Below are 20,697 nucleotides of genomic sequence, written 5' to 3' on the forward strand. Positions count from 1 at the left end.
AACAAACCCTACTCCTAGCATTAACCCATTAGTAGTTTATGTAACCCTGTAGTTACATTAATTACATATAGATATATAATATTACTGCTTATGTCTACACTGTAGCAACATCACCTTAAAATAGTTTAACCCACAATACTAAGCCTTACTTAAAACAGTTATTTTCACAACCTCCAACACCTTAATTAATTTAACAGTCTGCTTATTAACAGTCAGTTGTGCATGTAATATTCAATACAATATATTTATATAAACTGTAGTGTACAACAAAATAGCCACAACATTCAGTCCCTGCTATAAAAGTTTGCATCCAAACAACACGAGTGGTATTGTGATGCTTTAGTTGATATCACATCCCTAAATAAAATATCAAAAATAGTATCAAATAATTTACCTTCTGGCTAAAGGGCCACTTCAGCAGTGCATCATATTTGCCCCTCATGACCACAAAGAACAGAGAAAGGTGAGTGCCCCGACCTGTGCCATCACCATTCAGGTAGAGTCTCAGACACATCTTATACCCATATTTACTGGAGTAGAACGCTAGAGAATAAAAGAAAAATAGATCAAAATTTAACCAGGACTCAGGGGAAAAAATATTACTAAAGGTGACTAAAATGCTAATATGCTACTAAAATCAGCTTCGAACACTGAATGGGAAGAAATCATTCCCAAGACTCCCAAAAATGTAAAACTGCTTCTCGGATTGAGAATTAGTTTTAATTAACAGATTTAACTGAACTTTACTTTGGCATAAAAGACAAATAACACTTGAGTTTTTACTAATATATTTTAAAATACAATTAAATATAATTAAAAAAATAATAATTATATAAATTATACTAAGTTTAATTTAAATTAATTGATATAACTGAAATTATTTAACTGATATAATTATATCAAGTTATCAAGCGTGTGTTTATAAACACACATTAAGAAGTTGGGGTGGTTAATATGCTCAAATCTCTAATTAAAACAATAAATTGTAAAATATTACTACAATTTCAAATAAATGTTTTCTATTTTGATATATATTAAAATGTAATTTATTCTTGATGGCAAAGTTGAATTTTCAGCAGCCATTACTCCAAGTCTTCAGTGTTACAAGACCCTTCAGAAATCATTCTTATATGCTGATTTGGGGCTCAAGTAACAATTTATATTATTATTAATGCTGAAACAGTGCTGTGCTGCTTACAAGTTTTGTGGAAACTGTGATGCATCTTTTTCAAAAATTTTTGATGAATAAAAAGTTAAGAAAGCATTTATTTTAAATATGAATTACATGTAACATTATAAATGTCATAATTTTGAATTTAATGCATCCTTGCTAAAGTATTTCTTCCAAAAAATAAAAATAAATAAATAAACAAAAAAATCCCCCAACTTTTGAATGGTATTGTTTTTCAGTAAATATCAGATTGGCGCAGGGCTGTCCAAACTCGGTCCTGGAGGGCCGGTGTCCTGCAGAGTGTAGCTCTGTTTTTCAGTAAATATCAGATTGGCGCAGGGCTGTCCAAACTCGGTCCTGGAGGGCCGGTGTCCTGCAGAGTTTAGCTCCAACTTGCCTCAACACACCTGACTGGAAGTTTCTCTGCCTAGTAAGAGCTTGATTAGCTTGTTCAGGTGTGTTTAATTAGGGTTGGAGCTAAACTCTGCTGGACACCGGCCCTCCAGGACCGAGTTTGGACAGCCCTGGGCTAGAGAGACCTCAGGGCTCTTGATGAACTTGATGACACTACGAAAGTGAAAGTCAGCAGTTCTGCCAAATAGAGGAAGATCCAAATGTCATAAAATGAAAATGAATGTAGGAACATGATAGGTCTGCTATATAAACAACCTTCACATAAGCTTGAAAAATTTCCAAGTCAGGGCGTTGTACCACAAAGGGTCAAGACCCTCAGAATGAAACCAGACAAGTTGTACTTGCAGTACAATTTACAAAATGCAACCTAGAACATTCCCAGTGCACAAGTTAAGTTAAATCATCAGCATCTAATGACCATGTAAACATTGTATAGATTATTCTCAAATAGTCACCCCTTGGTAATAAAAATAAATAAATATTTACAATAACACACAGAAATATTCAATTACAATAATAAAAAGAATCGACTAAATGCAGGAAATGCTGTCAATCGATCTTAACCTGTATTGGACCTGCAACAGTCCTTTAATCTGATTTTAACCTTACCAGGTGAGAACATGGCAGGTGCCCGGCCCCCCACTGCATCTTGTCTGCGACGAGAGAAGTCTGCTATTTTCCAAATGAAAACTCCATCATGTGTACAAAACTGCAGCTCCCGCAAGGACTGCTCCGAATCTGCTAACTGCAGATCTCGCATGGTTAAAGTCCGTTCCAGCTGTCGCACCTTCAAGAGTCACCAAACACAGATGAGAAACAGGGTTATGAAACTGCCAAGAAGCAACATTGTTGTAATAATGTAATAATGACATACTAACATTTAAAGGATATATCTACACAATCCTTTATTATTTGTGTCTGAGATTTAAGAAAGTTTGTGACACTCGTATCGACAAATGACCTTTTGTTCAATGGAGTCTATGGTTCTATGATAGGAACCTATGATAGGTTCTATGATAATCAACTGCTAAACAGCAGTGTAGCTTAAGTATAATGATGTGCTGACGTGTAGAATAAATAAACAGTCTATTGTGTCTTTCTTAGATGTAATTTCATGAGCAGCTCTTGGCGACACTGGTACAAGGTCTTTGGTTCACTGGTGTCTATGGTAATTGTTAAAAGAGTAGGTTTGTCATTAAAGGAATAGTTAAATGAAAATGTACTCGCCCTCAGACAATTCTTCTTCGGAACAGATTTAGTATTACATCACTTGCTCTCCAATAGATCCTCTGTAGTGAATGGGTACCGTCAGAATGAGAGTTCAAACAGCTGCTAAAAGCATCACCATAATCTATAAGTAATCCACACGACTCCAGTCCATCAAATAACATCTTGTGAAGTGAAAAGCTACGTGTTTGTAATAAGCAAATTAATCACTAAGATGTTTTAACTTCAAACCATTGCTTCCGGCTAAAAATACGAGTATATTCTATCCATATTATTTTTATTGTGAACAAGTCATCTCTTCTGAATCAGGAGAGAAATGTGCACAGATTGTTTACAAGCACAAAAAAAGTTCTAAACAAATATGTCTGTGGATTTTGATGTTAGAGGACAACAGGGAATAGACTCATTCACTGGAGGAAGTGTTGTTATGGACTAGGACTGGTAATTTGGCCAGAAGTAACGGTTTAAAGTTAAAATGCCTTGATGGATTTGAATGTTTCTTACAGACAAGCAGCTTTTCACTTCACAAGACTGGACTAATTGATCGGCCGGATTACTTGTGGATTATTGTTGTTTTTATCAGTTGTTTGGACTCTCATTCTGACGGCACCCATTCACTGCAAAGGATCCACTGGTGAGCAAGTGACAAAGACAAATTTGTCAAAATCTGTTCCGATGAAGAAACAAACTCATCTACAACTTGGATGGCCTAAAGGTGAGTAAATTCTCAGCAAATTTTCATTGTTTGGCTGAACTATTCCTTTAAAGGACAATTTCTGTCAACATTTCATCTTAATTTTTGGTTAAAGTACTCTTTTAACCCAATGATCAACTGATCAATTATCAGAAAGTCTTGGATGGTCTCCACTTTATATCCCATGTGACTGAAGGCTGATGGCAGAGACAGCAGAGGCTCTTCTGCTGAAGGAGGAAAAAAACTCACGTTCTTGTTTCACAAGTAACAGCGAATGGAGGCAAATCTCGCTAATAACTTTAGCTTTTGTAGTAAAGCTTTTTTTAATATAAACTGACTTTCAAAGCTAGTATGACTTACTTTTTTTCCGTGGAAAACACAGAACTCCCCTTTAGGGGAATACCTTGGTACTGGGGCAGTGCGCTTAAAGCAACATCTTTATATCATTTTTTTACCTTAAGGGTACATATTACTAATCTAAGGTAATATTTATCTAAAAGCGAAGTTTGAATATTCAAGATTTATTTTAAAAACAAGGCATTTAAAAAAACAGATTTTCAGTGAATGATTTAAATTTCAGTCATAACTCACAGAAACATATCAACGTTTCAGAAGTCGTATAGACCACTTATCACTGTATATTGCTTTTTGCCAATTTTGGAGATCTGCCCCCCTTCACTTTTATTATATTGAAAAGTTCTTCAGAATTTCTTTGTGTTCCACGGAAGAAAAAAAGCATACAGGGTTTGGAACTACAAGGGGGAAGAGTAAAATATGACAGACAAATTTGTGTAAACTATCCCCTGAAGTAAAATGTTCCACCAGCATATCATAAAACAAGATCGGTCAATACATCATAATGTGTTACCTGCAAGGTGAGAGCCTCGCATCATGCTCTGACACACAGCAGAGCATCAAAACCATCTCTGCTGTCCGAAACTTAACGAGCGTTTGATCTGAACTATATAAGTGTATAATTTCCTGCAAAGTGTGCGTAGTACCTTGTTTGCCAAATTCTCTATCTTCTCCTGGTCTAGCCGATGTTGCCGGGATAGAGCCTCCATGGTGAGGGCCGAGCGCTCCACTTCCCTATTCAACACACACACTATGTTCTCCAATGCTGTGACTTTCTGCTGTACACCAGGACCGCCTCCTCTTCCTGCATTAGGGGCAACAGCATGAGCCCCCGCTGGAGGTGCGTCTTCAGGTCCACGATACAATCCCAGTCCGGAATCTTCCTGCCACTCTCCAGCCCCCTCAGCCCGCAGGCGCACGGAGGACAGCGCACCCAGCATGAGACGCAAATGTTCCATCACGCTGGTCTGCTCATGCTCCTGCTGCTTACCATTATCAACCTATGCAAGAAAAAAAAAAACTATATTAATACTACTTTAAAAAGGGTTACATAAAATTATGTAAAAGCACTTCTTTGATGTTAAAATTACTTTATTCATTTACGTTGAAATATGTCCTTTGGTTACCATAGGGTAAAATTTATGATTGGGACTATAATTTGCAATAGTTTTAGCAACAATGTATGATATTGTTTCAGTCAGAAAAGGTGCATTATCTGCTCCTGCATTCAGTATAAAAGGCAGACTGTCTGATCAAAGTGTTGGAGTGGCAGTATAATATTTATTTTTTTATTTTTTTAACTGAAAATACTGAATGATAGTGTTAGTGGTGAGTGAAGTGGCATTTGCAATATTCTTTATAGGCTGTAGTTTACAATACTGTATTGCCATTGGTAATGTCTATAATCATTGAAATGATATAGGTAGGAGTCAGTGAAGTCCTTCGCTGTCAGGCTGGTACTGTATAAGTTGTTTTGCAGTTGTCTCTAAATCATTGTTTGAATAGTGTTTCTAGGCATAGGCAAACTAGGCTGTCGCCACAGGCACCACCAGCAGGAGGGGGGCGCCAATGAGCGCAAGTACTTGCACTACATTTTAGCAGGGTTTGCCATCCTGAAATATGATTGCCGCCCCCAATGGATGCTCCAACATCATTGGGCTAGAGTACTGTCAATCTGACGATGCCCGTATGCCATTGGATCAGAGTGCTGTCAATTGCTGCCAGATTGTTGCATGCAACACTTGCATTTGGAGCACTTAACAACACCATTAGATCAATGGGTTCTGTTAGTGCTTTGGCAAGGTAACGATTTTTTTTTTGCCATGCATTAAAGCCAAGTTCAAAGGCCAGTTTAAAATAGTTGTACAAGTAAAAAGTGCACAAAATCAGTATTTTGTTAGGGCAGTATTTGTGGCAGTCGAGAAATCATGCTGCAAATTTGGTCCAAAAGGTGTGTGTTTTTGCGACAATGCATTGTTAAAGAATCAGTGTGTTGTGTAATATTCCCATATAAAACTTTAAAGGCCAATTAAAAAATATTGGCATAGTAAAATTAGCTAATTCACAAGATCAAAACATCCTTTATTAAACCGCTTTGTCAAATTTAACGAATCCTTACGGAAGTGTCGAAATGCTGAATCATTTCATCCACTTCTAACAGTGCTTAATGGGAGCAGCGTCATACACAGAGGGCAGAGCGTCGCGTCATTTAAAGGCACAATATGTAAGATTAATGTAAGAATGTAAGAATAAAATATCCAAAAACCACTTGCACATTGTTATATATTTCATGCAGTTGTGCACTTACATTATCCCAAAAGTTCCCAAGGATTTGTAAATCCAGAGAAATTCAAATTTTAAATAATGGCTCATCCCGGTTCATTGTCACCTATCAAATGACGTAATATCCGCGCAATCAGTTTCCGCTTGCAGAAACTATGGCAACACACGTGGACAAAAATGCTGCTGCAGTTAAACTAAATCCATTACGGCAGTCGTGAATAAAATGAAAATGAAATTAAAAGTGTTGACTCGACTGCAGCATTAAATTCAGATCTGCTCAATGTTGCACCATGAATCTTTTTCCGCGTTTTTACAGTGTTGCGCGTTATAACCAATCACACACAAGTCTGTTGAGTTTATGAACGCAACGGCCAATCAGAAGCGTATAGATGAGTCATCGCTGAAACACCGGAGTTTTGTTCAGTGCATGCACTCGCTGAGTGTATTCTCTCATCATAAACAAAGTGCAGATGTACGTATGATGCAAGTTGGAGATTTATTCATCAAACAGTGTATAGACAGCTTTACTGATTATAAGGGGAGTTTTTTGAGTGCTTAAACTCGCCCCAATGATTCACCAACCTACAAGTACACAAATTACAGTACTGCATACATTTAATACCTAGCAATGTCATTAAGTTTGGGACTTTTCTAACCCACACTCCAGACTATTTACATAATTTGGTTCTATTTTAAAGCCATGTGGAAAACTATGCACAAATTGAAAGTCTCAAATAGATGCAGTAGTTCTGACAAAAATTATTAGTTGTGACAAAATTATTTCAAGGCTTTTGAAAGTTAAGAAGAATTTCAGAACGGCTTAAAGAACGTTTTAGTCACAAAATACTACAAATGAAATAAAATACTTTCTGCTGGCTAACACTGTAACACTAAATTCTCAACAAGCTAATTAACTAGGCAACTCAGAAATGCTTGGCATTTTTCTACTCCGCAAATAGGCAGTAGATCTTCTTTGAACAATATTTTCTCACACAGCCTCAATTCTATTCTGAATTTAACTACATTCATGAGAAACAAATACACACCACTGCCCTGCAGCCAATCTCACTGAACTGGCACGCAGATTTAGACTTTGCACAAGACTTGATGTGCTCTTGAAACTGCAAAAAAACAACAACAAAAAAAACAGGGGAGAAAGTCAGAAAAAAGTCAACACATGATTATGACAACACATGATTAGAAGCATTGTGTGAATGAAAAAAACATGTTTCCGAGGTTAATATATATTTAACAGTGTTTACATTCATACTGACAAATACTGTAATTCAAGCAGAAACCATTTATGGCTGAGAACTCAGACCAACCTTCTCTCTGGGGATTTTCTTCTTACCACAGTCTTTGCATTGCATGGGAAACTTCTGACATATTTCATCATGGGCCTGTGACAGAAAAGAGTAATGAATGAAGGAGAATCAGCAAAGATGATATGATATCAACAACAACTATTTTGCTCACCCTTTGTGCTTCAACCCCTAAGCATTTCATTTACTTAATCATTCATAATTTACTTTATGAGTTGAAAGTAAATGATAAGAATCATTCATTTCAGTTCAACTATCCTGTACAAGAAAAATTCCATAATGAATTCAGTCACATTCTATGATGTATTATGCAATGCTTTTATAGAGGAGTTAATAAAAAAAAAAAAAAAACACTTCATTACCCTTTGCCCTAATAGCAAGCTAGTTAAATTAAATATTGCAACAGCTTGAGTCTGTTGACACTAGGGGTGTGAATCTTTACTTGCCTCATAATTCGATTTGATTCGATGACCATTCAAAAGGTAACAATTTGATTATAAAGCAATTCTTGATGTATCAGGGTGCATCTTTTCCTCCAATTCTTTTATTAATAATATTATAATAATAATAATAATCACAATATAGTTATTTTTGTTATTTTGTCTTTAATAAAGAACGAAGATGCAAATAACAAACAGTAGAACAAGTACAAGAAACAAATTAAATGAACAGTGCTTTACATTTTTTAATTGTAATCTATTTAACAGAATCATTAAAGAAATAATACAGAAACCAAATATTCAAATGTAGAAGTTACTGCATAGTCTTTAGTGTATTAATTATAAATAAAAATATTATTATTAAAGGGGGGGTAAATCAGCTTTTTTCGAACTTCCTGACTTCCTGGTTCTATGAAGCCCCTCCCTCAGAAATACGCAATGAGCTCAGATTGGTTAGCTGGCCCAGTTTGTTGTGATTCACTAACCGCCTAGTGCACGTTGTCTGAAAATATCATGCCCCTTACCAATACGGGTAGTTGTATGTGCTCCGGTGTATTGTAAACAATGGCGTCAATAATGCCTTGTCAATTTGAGCCCGAATTAGACCCAGAGAATATTAGTGAAGACAATCGAGCAGAACCTGTGCAAGCATGGCTCTTACAGGAGGTTTCAGAATGGTATGTTTTTTTTGTTTTAGTGGTCTCATACTTTTTAGATACGCTGTTATTTGTAAATGCTACTGCTGTTTATGTTAGCTTTTGGTATACGTTTTTATCCTTAGTAAAGCTTTAGGTACAGCAGAATACATGATTGCACTGTAGCATTTTTGTAGAGTAATTGTTTAATTTATAACAGTAACAAGTGTTTGTTTATTAAGAAAACAGCGGGCAGGGTTTATGTAAATTTTAGGGTTTGTGATGTCACCAACCCGGGAAGAAGCTCGTTTTATGCTGCGTTCAAGTCCTCCTGGGACGTTCGTACTTATGAGTTGACAAGTCGTAATTACGACGTCAGGTGCGTTCAAGTCAGTTTAGTCGGCACAAGATGGTTATTACCTTCTTTTAATAAATTACAAGAAAATACAACAGGGTCTCTTAACTCTGCTTATAGAAAATGAAGAGCAAAGAATTCGCATCAGGTGTGTTTTGCGTTTTTTTATATATTTTTTTAGACCAGGATCCCAGTATAACTGATTTTCAGCATCAACAAATGCTAAAATACAGAGAATAAAAAAAGCTGTTAGCTAAATGCAACATGGCAAATCAAAAAGATTTTTCACCTATAATGCAAAAATTATAGAATTTTTTTTACTTGTATTTCATTAACTAGCTGCGTAACAAGAACATGACCAATTTAAGTTCATAGGACAACTAAACTATCAATTTAAACAAAAATTTACCGTCAACTACAGACGTTGCATCCATCGATTCCGCCATGTTTCTCATTGACACGCCCCCAACTCGGAAACTCGGGGCTTAAAGAAAATTTCGAGTTTCCCACTCGTAATAACGACTTTGTGGTGGCGTTCATGTGCGTTCAACTCGTAAATACGACCTATCTGACATGACTTGAACGCACCAGTAGTCCCTACCAGCCGTGTGTTGTAGGCCTTAAAAAGCGAATTCTGTAAAATCAAATATCTCCCTTTGCATTGAACTAACTGAAGTTAAAAAAGTGAAATCACAATCAAGGACCCCTTTAAAACTACAAAAGTTATTTAGTCAAGATCAGTGAGTGATAACCTTTTATTTTGTTGTTTGATTAACATTAATGGCACAGACATCAGCAGGTTTATATTACGACCTAATCAGAATCAGAATGAGCTTTATTACCAGGTATGTTTACACATGAGGAATTTGTTTTAGTGACGGAAGCTCCACAGTGCAACAGACTGACAGTGACAACACAAGACACAGATAATAAAACGAATAATATAAAAATAGACAAAATAGACAATGTGCAAAATAGCAAAAACACAATATACAAAATAGCACAGATGCACAGATCTAATATAATGTTACACATCAGATTACATGTGTAACATTATATTACACTTATTGGCTTATTGCAATTAATAACTCTCTTCCCGCACTGTTTTCGCATTCATGCATTTTCTTTTTGTGAAAATTGAAATGGAAACATTAGACGCAAGTGCTTTTTTTGTGAAGGACATAAGCAATTTTTTTTAAATAGCCTATAGTAGGAGTACTTTATTTACTATAAAACAATACATTAATATGTATGATAGGTCTATTTAATAAAAATTTTTAAAAATCATTTCTTTTATTTTCACATTAACATCGCGATCGTAAAAATGGTTATATTCCGCAGCTCTACCTGACACAGCAAAAACAAGTACACGAACTATAAACCACTCAGTAGAAAAAAACTTAAAGATAGACCACTTCTAGGATGTGGATTACCTTAATTTCTTTAAAGTTGAATGCGACCTTGCAGTATTTGCAGTTCAGGGTTCTGGCCTCACATTCCCGCTCATTGTGGCGGTCTTTCTCACTGACCAGGATGAGTGCTTGACATGCTTCACATTTTACACGTTCAAAGTCACAACGACCTTCATGTTGACCCTAGTGAAGAAAAGTAGTATCTGTAAATGTTTAGCTCAAATGCTATGTTGAATGGAAAAATACCACAGTTAGTGTATTGTGTAGGATTCAATTCCTAAATTGTGCCCCATTCACAATAATCTTGAGAATGTGAATAGATTTTTATAGCTGTTGTTCATGTCCTTTATTCCCATGAGATGTATATGCATTTCCTGCTTTTTAAGTTATTAAATGGTCACAAGAGATCACTGGCTGAAACTAATTAAACCATTGGAATTAAACCACGCCATGCTGGTTTCGTCTGGCCAGAGGAGAACTGGCCCCCCAACTGAGCCTGGTTTCTCCCAAGGTTTTTTTTCTCCATTTCTGTCAGCAATGGAGTTTTGGTTTCTTGCCACTGTCGCCTTTGACTTGCTTAGTTGGGGACACCTAATTTCTGGCAATATTGTTGACTTGATTGCACAGACACTATTTGAACTGAACTGAGCTGGACGATGACACCACTGAATCAATGATCAACTGATATTAACTGGAAAATTGAGTGTTTTCTATCACAATCTGTATTGTATAAAGCACTATATAAATAAAGGTGACTGAAAGTACATAATGACCTTGTGGACAAGACAGTCACAAGACAGAACAAGCGTGTCTGCAAAAGAATTTCTGCTAATTTGCACAGTTTCAGAAATCCCTGAGAATTGGGGTAAACTGCAACACTACTTAAAGGGATAATTCATCATCATCAAAAAAAAAATATATATATATATTAATTACCCACATTTATGTAGTTCCAAACCTGCATTACTGACCTACTAGGAGAAATTTAAATGTACTAGTTAATCTTTTTAAAATGTAAAGGTTAAAGCTGCAGTCCGTAAGTTTTGCCTCTTTGTCGCCATCTCTGTTTGAAAACCTGGAATTGCAGCTGTGCGGGGAATTATCTAGCTTGCGTGGGTTGTGAGTCGGCACGGCTCCAGCGCGGATGAATCTAATGTTCTGAAGAGTATGTGTGGCAGTCAGTCACCGCACCGGTGTGGATATTTACTGTACTTCGCAATCACAGATTCTTACCTACGTCTTGGAATATGACCCAAATAAGAATTTTCACCGTATATTTCCATCTGAACAAGGAAGTAACAAGTCTGCCACATTTGTTCTGACCAACTGAGGAAAAAAGCTAAAAAGCAAATTATGCTCCCTTCGAGCGGTTTTCTATAAAGTACAAATCTTTGTAATCCCAGGCTATCTGTAATCAGAAGCACATTTATAACTGGAATATAATTTAATTTCATTCACATGTGTTTCATAAACACATAATCCTTTATGGATTACAATCCGCCATCAAAATGATACATTTAATTATTCTGGCTGCTTTGAGAAAAGGCTATAAACGATCCTCCACCTGCAGGATCCTCACAGTCACATGCGATAGCCTAGTAGCTGGGACAACTTCTTTATGTTTACAGACGTGACGTAATGACGCAGTGCCATGCTCGAATTTCCCGCGAAAACCTACCTGTACCACTCAAATTAGAAGGATCATTTTTAACCAAAAAAAGTTACGGACTGCAGCTTTAATGAATGGCTATATAGCATATACTGTATATTCTTTATTTTCTATTATTTTGTTTTATATGAACATTTAAGTAACAAGAAGAAAAACCACAACTATTACAGAGAACCAATATAAAGTTTTATAGTTTATGGTTCACTACCTCTTTATATTTTTAGTTGTCATTCTCAGTTTCTAAATCAAAGGTCATACAACTTCCGCTGGTGTCTTTGTGCAAATGTTCCGTCTAATCATGCAAACATTATATACAATAATGCTAGATTTAATGCCAATTAACACTGCACTGACAGACAACCAAGTACAGTACATCACATTCCAAAACCTGACAAACACTAGCTGGGTTTCCATCCAAAGTTGCAAATTAAACTTGTGTGCAAAATTGGAATATCGCATAAAACATTTGTGAAGAAGCACAGTTTCCATCCAACGAGTCAAAAAGAACAAAATCATTCCTGAAATCACTTTTAACGAAATTTACATTAGCTCTGCCCAGCAATGTCTGTTTGGGACACTCAAGATTTAAAAAGAGACACATTTAATTCAACGTCTTTAGTGGTGTAGTCAGTAGAGTGTAAGACTTTCAGAAATGGCTTTTGACGCAATGACCCGGGTTCGAATCTGCCTTTTGCCGAGCTATATATAAATCACTTACACTCTATGGGCCTCATTCATTAAACATGAGCAGAAGGATTTTTTGTATAAATTGTTCATGAAGCCGTTCTGACAAACTCTGAAATTCATTAGTTGAAAATGAAAATGTTAGTTGGTACTAAAGCAATGTTCAACTGCTCCCTACCATGTGTAATGGTGCGTAAAACATTGTCTTTTTAATAAAAAATTTTTTTTCACACATTAACAACGCAATGCATCATAAAAACGGTTATATTCCACAGCTCTAGTTGACACAGCAAACACAGGAAGGGTGTGGGAAATGTCATGGCAGATACACTGTATCTGTTACTCAGAAAAAGCAAAGAAGATCAGCATCAAGTCAGTTAGTAATTTTACCAGTATAGGAATCTACTTAGCAAAGAAGCACCTGATGGAGCAACTGATCCGAAATAAATATTTTAAGAACATGATGAGACTTTAGGGGAATTTCTTGCTTCATTTCTTTAGCCACCACGTGTTCACACCAGATGAATCAACACTGACTCAGAGATAGGGTTAATGCTTCAGAACAATGACAGTCTTAGTAAGTCACAAGGGAAGAATTGTGTCACGCTGATACTTTTACCAGCTAAACAGAAGTAAAAAAAAAAACAAGACAAAGTTAAGCATGAAAAGGTTTCGGGATTTCAGAAACAAGACTGAAAGTCAGAATGGAAACTTGGCAGGATTTTTTGTCAGCAATCAAAATATCTAGGTTCACAGGTTATAAATAACTAACTTTTAAGCATTAATTTAATCTTACACAATCACATACAATTATAACACTATATAACCACCAGCTGTCTGAATGCCTTAAACTATTCAATAAATCTTTTTTTTTTTATACTGAATCCAGTTATACTGAAATACTGAATACCACAAAGCCCTTTTGCAAAGCAAAAAAAGCCTTCCAAGCCTAAAATTGAAAAATAAATTATTTTCATTATCTTTACACAAAATGGTAAAATGAGGTTATTATGCCTTTAACAGTTTTAAAAGACAAGTACTACACTATGAAAAGCTCATTATCTTCCACCCTGTATATGGTAACGCTGGTACTTTCCAGGCAGCCTTGGGACTTTCCGCCCAACCCACAGCTTTAGTTCTGACTTTCATTCTCACTGATGTGGGCGGATGTTATTTTTTTTAAACTGACAGTATCAAACTCATCAGCTTTTTTTGTTTTGCTTAACTGATGGGTTAGAAATAAGTTCAAAGAAAATGTTTGCATAATTAGTTGGCATTTAGAAATGTAAAACATTTTAAGACTGATATGACAAGCCAGGTGAATAATGTTCTTACCTCATACTCTTTCAGAGTTCCAGACCAACTACATCCGTCATTTCGGCATTTGGCAGGCAAGCTATCAATTTCTCTTCGTGCGGCATTATCAGGAAATGCCTATGGGGGAGTCAAAGACCATGGAATTTTCGTCATTAATGAGCACCTTTTGTATTCCTGTAACTCAGTGTTTCTCAACCCTGGTCCTGAGCGCCCCCCAACACTGCACATTTTGTATGTCTCCCTTATCTGACATCCATTTCAGGTCCTGGAGTTTCTTTTAATGAGCTAATGAGTTGAATCAGGTGTGTTTGATTAGGGAGACACACAAAATGTGCAGTGCTGGGGGGGGCGCCCAGGACCAGGGTTGAGAAACACTGCTGTAACTGCTAAACATTACACCAGTGCAAGTACATTTGCCAGGAATGTATACTCTGAATAGGAGTTACCAGGAAATAAAAACAATGATAGAATTACAAGATTAAGTAAAGTCAAGTCACCTTTATTTATGTAGGGCTTTAATTCATATAGATTGTTTCGAACCAGCTTCACAATAATAAACAAGAAGAGAACAGAATCAACTATGGCACTTACCACTGCAATATTGAGCATTGACATTGCCTCTTCAAATATACCCTCAGCACGACAGGTTTCGCAGGGTATGGGCCCTGAGCTAATGAAGAGAAAGATTTTTAAAACTTTAACAGTGCAGCCTTCAAAGGAGAGTATGGCGAAAAAGGCAAACTATAAGTATTGAACTATAAGCAAACTATAAACACCACAATTTTGGAAAAGCATTAATATACAGCCTTTGATAATGGAAAGATTGAAAGTAGCATATGCACAATAATACATAAAAGTGAAACATGAGGAAGGATAAAGTTATTGCAAGAAAGGTTGGGAAGATTTCAAGAAGGATTTACCCACATTACTAAACTACATTACACTAAATTTTATCTTCTCATTTTAGACTACATCCTATAAACCCTTTTTCAGTTAGTAAACGTGTCGTTTTTTTTATGGGCAGAGCTTAGGTGGAGGCAGAAAGATTCCAGACTGCTTCACTAATGCTAGCTAACAAGTTTTGTTTGCTTGTTTTTTAACAATGACTGGAGAAAATTCGATTTTATTTGAATATGTAATGTCACTCACTGTCCAGCACCACAATTGCTATTTGAAAATATTATCTTTAACAGAAGGAACCAGACTGGCTGACTCGTACACACTCATCTCAATGGATGGACGATCTGACAGGAGTGGCCCGACACACCTATCAGATCCGAGCGTGTATAGTAAATAGAAACTGAGGACATATAAATCTTTAAATGCCTATAACTATGTACTAACAGTGACAATTGTAAGCAAATGCAACTACTTGAACACACACCTGACACATAACATGTTCCACTGTTCCCTCCCTCTACAATTGCCATTAGTGCACAATCACAAAAGCGAGAAGACACAAACGGTTTTCCTTTATGTTTAACCTCTGGTCGTTAGTTAACTTGTTCCCCAATATATGATTAGGTTGGCATGCATGAGAAATCTTTAGACTTGGAACCAAACCATAATCCGAACCAACAAAAGACAAGTTTATTTAACCTTAAAGGGGTCATATGATGCTGCTAAAAAGAACATTATTTTGTGAAGTGTGCGCTGCAAATGACAGCATTTTTGATGATCGTTTCTGCCTAGTCTGGTCGTTTTATTGCGTTTAACCACAGTTGTCATCGGTTTTTTGTATGGCAGTGGCAGCGGGTATGCGATAAAATTTCAAATTGGAGCCTGTACTCCATTGATTCTGACACTTAACAACACAACAAGATGACATTTTACGCTCCTTATGTAGCTGATTCTGTGCTGGTTTGTATTTGATAAATTTAGTTATCCCTTTGTTTTGCCTCGAGCTAATGCTGTGACATGATTGTGACGTCGGCACTATTCTATAGATAGATTGGAATATAATTTACAAGGAATGGAATAAGATGTAGGGCAGTATTAAGTAAATAAAAGTGGTATTGCACATTTTTCTTATTGTACAGTAGGGTAGAACATTTAACTGTTCATGAGGTAGATTGCCTGAGGGAAGAACATTTTCTTGTGCCTGGCAGTCCTGGTGTTCAGTGCTCTGTAGCGCCGACCCGTCTGAAAAAGCGAGGTGTGCTGTGATTGGCCAGCTATCCAATGCGTTGTGACTGGCCAAATACCTCAAGCGTGTGACGGAAATGTTACGCCTCTCACCATACTGTTGTATTCCCTCAGCGACCAGCACGGATCAGCTCTAGGCATGACGAAGCGGATATCGTCCTCTTTTGGAAGACCAAACAAAGTAGTTTCGCTTTCACAACAAAGCACACAGCGTCTTCACGACATGGCTGCAGTGTCAACAAAACTACAGTGAGACTAAAAGTTACGCCTTCTTTCTTTGCGTGAACATTTGGGCGGCGTTATGCAAATCTTCCCACAGAGCGACGTAGGTATGTGGGGGCGTGTTAGAACGAGCCGTTTTAGGTAGATGTGGCTGACTCTTAACTTTTATAAAGAATATCTCTTTGGATTTGAGACTTTAGTCTTTGCAACTTTACAGATCTTTATGCACCAAGAGCTTGTAACACTCCAAAGAGAAAGGAAAAATTGAAATCGCATCATATGACCCCTTTAACTGATATGAAGTGTGCGCTGCAAATGACAGCATTTTTGATGATCGTTTCTGCCTAGTCTGGTCGTTTTATTGCGTTTAACCACAGTTGTCATCGGTTTTTTGTATGGCAGTGGCAGCGGGTATGCGATAAAATTTCAAATTGGAGCCTGTACTCCATTGATTCTGACACTCAAAGATGACATTTTATGCTTTTTATATAGCCGACTGTGCTGGTTTGTATTGGCCACCTCCAGTTATCCCTTTGTTTTGCCTCCAGCTAATGCTGTGGCGTAATTGTGACGTCGGCACTACAAGGGTCTATACTGGCTGACTTATTAAAAAAAAGCTTCAAAGGCTGTATGCAAACTGACATTTATCTGAGCCACATGTAAATGACGGTTAAAGTTCTTCCATGCTAGTACCAATATCACTATGACCACAGGTACTTTTCAAAGTAAAGGCAATAAAATGGTAAAACAAATACATATATAATCCCAACATTTCTTGCAACTGAAAATGAAACAATATTTAAAACTTTCTTAATTTAAACACGTTCTTGTATTTTTTTAGGTGGACAATGAACAATCATAGATATTTTGTTATAATACAGATTTTAACATTTTAAATCACTGATATTTGTCATATAAACATACAGACAAGCCTGTACTGACAAATTCCATATCAATCTTGCTCACCATAAGGGGGAGATAAAATGTTTAATGGAAGAAAAAAATAAGCTAGTCTCAGCCTCACACAGACCCTTTATGGGCCATTCACAGAGCACCTAATTTTATTGGTGTTTCAGTCATGAACGAATCCCACTTCTGTATAGTTTGTGCGTTCATGGCTTTTTCCTGCCTTCAAAGTCTGACTATAGCAGATTATAGGCTTATAGGTGATTGAGCATATTATCAATAGGACAAGGTTTTTGACCGAACACACCCGAGTTGCGGTTTTGAGTCTGAATTAACTGGCAAGTGGAGTGGAACTGAACAATAAATTTCAAAAAACTAAATAAATTAGGAATGCTATTCGTCAAAGAAGACCAACAATGAATGCACAAAAGGGAGATATATTTCTAACTGAAACAGAATATTGAATAGAGGGCTAGGTTTTATTTTAGCCCTCCAGCTCTTCTTCTCTCACTCACAGCAAACTAATGGTTGGAGGGGAGTGGTTAAGGATACTCTGCCCAAGCTGTCAAACTGATCTCATCAGAGAACAAACGCCATTCCACAGTGGAAGCGAATTTTCAGATTTTGATTAAAGATTACAAAGACAAACTATTTCTTTCTATGGATTAACTTCATATTCATTCTGATTCATTGTTCACCTCAAGACTACAACAGTGCTAAAAAAGTAAATAGTGAAATAGTGTAAATTTTGATTTCATGCAGACTTTTAAGAAAGAATGTTTCAGATTGAGTCAGTAAGCCACTTTTCATTAGTTCACTTCATTTTACTGCAAATTTGTTTTTAAACAAGACAGTTAGACGCAGGCTTTATATTTATAAATTATTATTATACAGCATTAATTTTTTTTGACAAGACATTTCTAAGACATGTCTTCGTTTAATGTGGTTATCAACAGTTTAATAATTTAGCTCTACGTCATCTTAATTTGTGACCATCACTCTTCTACTCTTTTTGAAAAAAAACGAAAAAAAAAAAAACAACTTGTTTATGAACACAACATTAGTTGTGTCAAATAAATATTTGTCCTAATAGTATAAAATCACTATAAAGTTGAAAATATAGCCAAATGACTGACACCAAGGTAAAGCTCTCCAAAGACTGAAAATATCCTAGAATATATCCACAGAGGTAAGTGAATTATATCCAGATCGAAGGACAACCCTTTGGGTTAAGAGGCAAAAGAGTGGATCAACATCAAGCAAAAGGAGTCATATTTTTCCATCTAGCTACAGTGCAGTGGTGGATTAAAGGGATTGGAAATGTCCATGGAGAGGTTGGCAATTAATGCAGAGCAAGAGGCAGAGGATTGCCCTGGGTACCTGGTGAGTTGTTTGAAACAGAACACACAGAAGCGATGTCCACACTGTGCTTGGAAAGGTTTCCTAAGAATGTCTTTGCACTGCTGACATTGATATTTTGGTTCCATGGACACGGACAGCACTTCTCGAGATATCCCAGGCAATCTGGAGTCCAGTGAGGATGGTAAAGATGGACGTGCCATTGCCTTCCATTTACCCACAGTGCCAGCTGTGCTGATCATCTGTAAAAATTAGCACAATTTAGCAGAATAACAACAGACATGTTGTAACACCTTTGTTTAAAATCAACATAAAATTACATTTACAAATATTTTAACTTCCATCATATGACATCTTTATTAGTGAAAGATGATATTCAACAACATAAAAAATGTAGGGTTGGACTTGAAAAATGGAGTCAGACCAGAATGTGAAAATGCTGTAAATTTTTACTTCATAAAGCCTGCATTATTGTGTGCACAGTAAGACCAGAAAGCTTATTATTAAGATTATTAAGATAGTAAATAGGGTCCCTTTAAATTTCACATTGACTTGAATGCATATATGAACATTATAAGATTAAAATCAAACAAGCACAAAGGCTGACATGAAAAAATTAGGTATTGCTTAACTTGGTATGTCACACCGAAAGAGACCAGTCTTGTGATTTTTGGGCAAACCGTTCAAAAGTTAAGCAAAATAAAAAAAAATTAAAAGAAAGAGGTTAAACATTTTTCACATATCCAGACCACTACGTGGCACTGTTCCAAAACGGAGCAGGCAACCTCAGGTCAGCGTTGTCATAAAAAACAAATTTGGTCTGAATACTTTAAAGCGTTCCAGAGATATAGCCTCATGTCCATTTTGGCGTGCTTTTTGTCAAATTCTTTTGCACATTGTTCAAGGACTGTTTGACTAATCAACTTGAATTCCATACCTTTGTGCCAGCATGGTCTGAATTTGATCTGAGCCAATTTTGGTGAAAATCAGATAAACAGTCTAGGGAGAGTTTGAAAAATAATGTTTTTTAAATGATTAAAAATTTCGAAAAATTTTGACAAGTAGAAATTACAATTTTGTTATGCATTTGTCATGAGCCAAGGAAAAAATAATTTTGCTTCTAAAGTTTACAGTTCAAAAGTTATTAGCATAAACATGAGTAATTTGAGCTGTTGTGGTGGCACTAGAAGGTTTGAGTTAGAGACTCCAAACTTGCTATGGTTAATGCTGAGACTGTCCTCTATCCAAGTGCCAAATTTCATAACTTTCCCCCAAGCGGTTCTATGGGCTGCCTTAGACTCAAGAGCAGAAGAATTAGAAGAAGAAAAAAGGAAGAAAAATAATGGATACTACAATAGGTGCATATGCAGTATGCACCTTTGGTGCTTGGCCCATAAATAGCATCAAAGTATAGGTATATCATAAGCACCATCAGAATCTTTTTGTTAATTTGTTATCGGTTATAAATAATGGGCATGTTAACACTACTGAAACTTCATTTAAATTGGTATGCTAATTATTTCTAGTTGTTTTACCATGCTGTTGCCTATGGAATTGGAACAGAGGTGTGAATTACAAATTATGTTTTATAATATACTGCCTAAAGCTGGTTTCTGTTCAAAACAGGTTTCGGTTTCATTTAAACGGCAACACTTTAAAAGGTTCCATTTGAAAACATTTAAGGTACCATGAACTAACAATTAACAATATTTATACAAAATTTGGTCCCACTTTATATTAAGTGGCCCTAATACCTGTGTACTTGCATAGTAACTAGATGTGTACATAGTATGCAACCACATCATATCGATGATCATATCGGGATCATATCGATTGGAACACAGTTCATGCACGTAGCTCACTTCTAACGAGCTGGTTATCTGAATCGGGTGTGTTAACTAGAGGTCGACCGATATGGGTTTTTCACTGGCCGATGCTTAGAAATCAGGGCATTTCAGGGCAATTCATCTCATAAAAGTGAGTTTGAGTAAATGACTACTGCAGGGTACAAAATAGTAGTAGCCTAATTCAGAGTAATAATACATGGCTCAAAACTTAAGCACCTTCTCAAAACAGTTCTGAAGCATG

At 36.4% G+C, this 20,697-nt stretch overlaps 1 protein-coding gene across 2 annotated transcripts in view; it reads right to left on the reverse strand.

Annotated features, from left to right (window-relative positions):
• traf2b (Tnf receptor-associated factor 2b) overlaps positions 1–20,697 on the reverse strand; it is a 30,322-nt gene that overhangs the window by 3,031 nt on the left and 6,594 nt on the right. For both annotated transcript variants that reach the window (XM_016480606.1, XM_016480607.1), the window contains exons 2-10: positions 18,631–18,851; positions 14,569–14,647; positions 13,996–14,094; positions 10,329–10,490; positions 7,469–7,543; positions 7,190–7,264; positions 4,508–4,861; positions 2,195–2,372; positions 395–543 (exon numbers count right to left, since the gene is read on the reverse strand). In XM_016480606.1, coding sequence (XP_016336092.1) covers positions 395–543; positions 2,195–2,372; positions 4,508–4,861; positions 7,190–7,264; positions 7,469–7,543; positions 10,329–10,490; positions 13,996–14,094; positions 14,569–14,647; positions 18,631–18,851 — 1,392 coding nt within the window. The remainder of the gene's footprint in view (positions 1–394; positions 544–2,194; positions 2,373–4,507; positions 4,862–7,189; positions 7,265–7,468; positions 7,544–10,328; positions 10,491–13,995; positions 14,095–14,568; positions 14,648–18,630; positions 18,852–20,697) is intronic.

Source organism: Sinocyclocheilus anshuiensis, unplaced genomic scaffold (assembly GCF_001515605.1).
Source record: "Sinocyclocheilus anshuiensis isolate Anshui unplaced genomic scaffold, SAMN03320099.WGS_v1.1 scaffold29, whole genome shotgun sequence".
NCBI classification, from domain to species: domain Eukaryota; kingdom Metazoa; phylum Chordata; class Actinopteri; order Cypriniformes; family Cyprinidae; genus Sinocyclocheilus; species Sinocyclocheilus anshuiensis.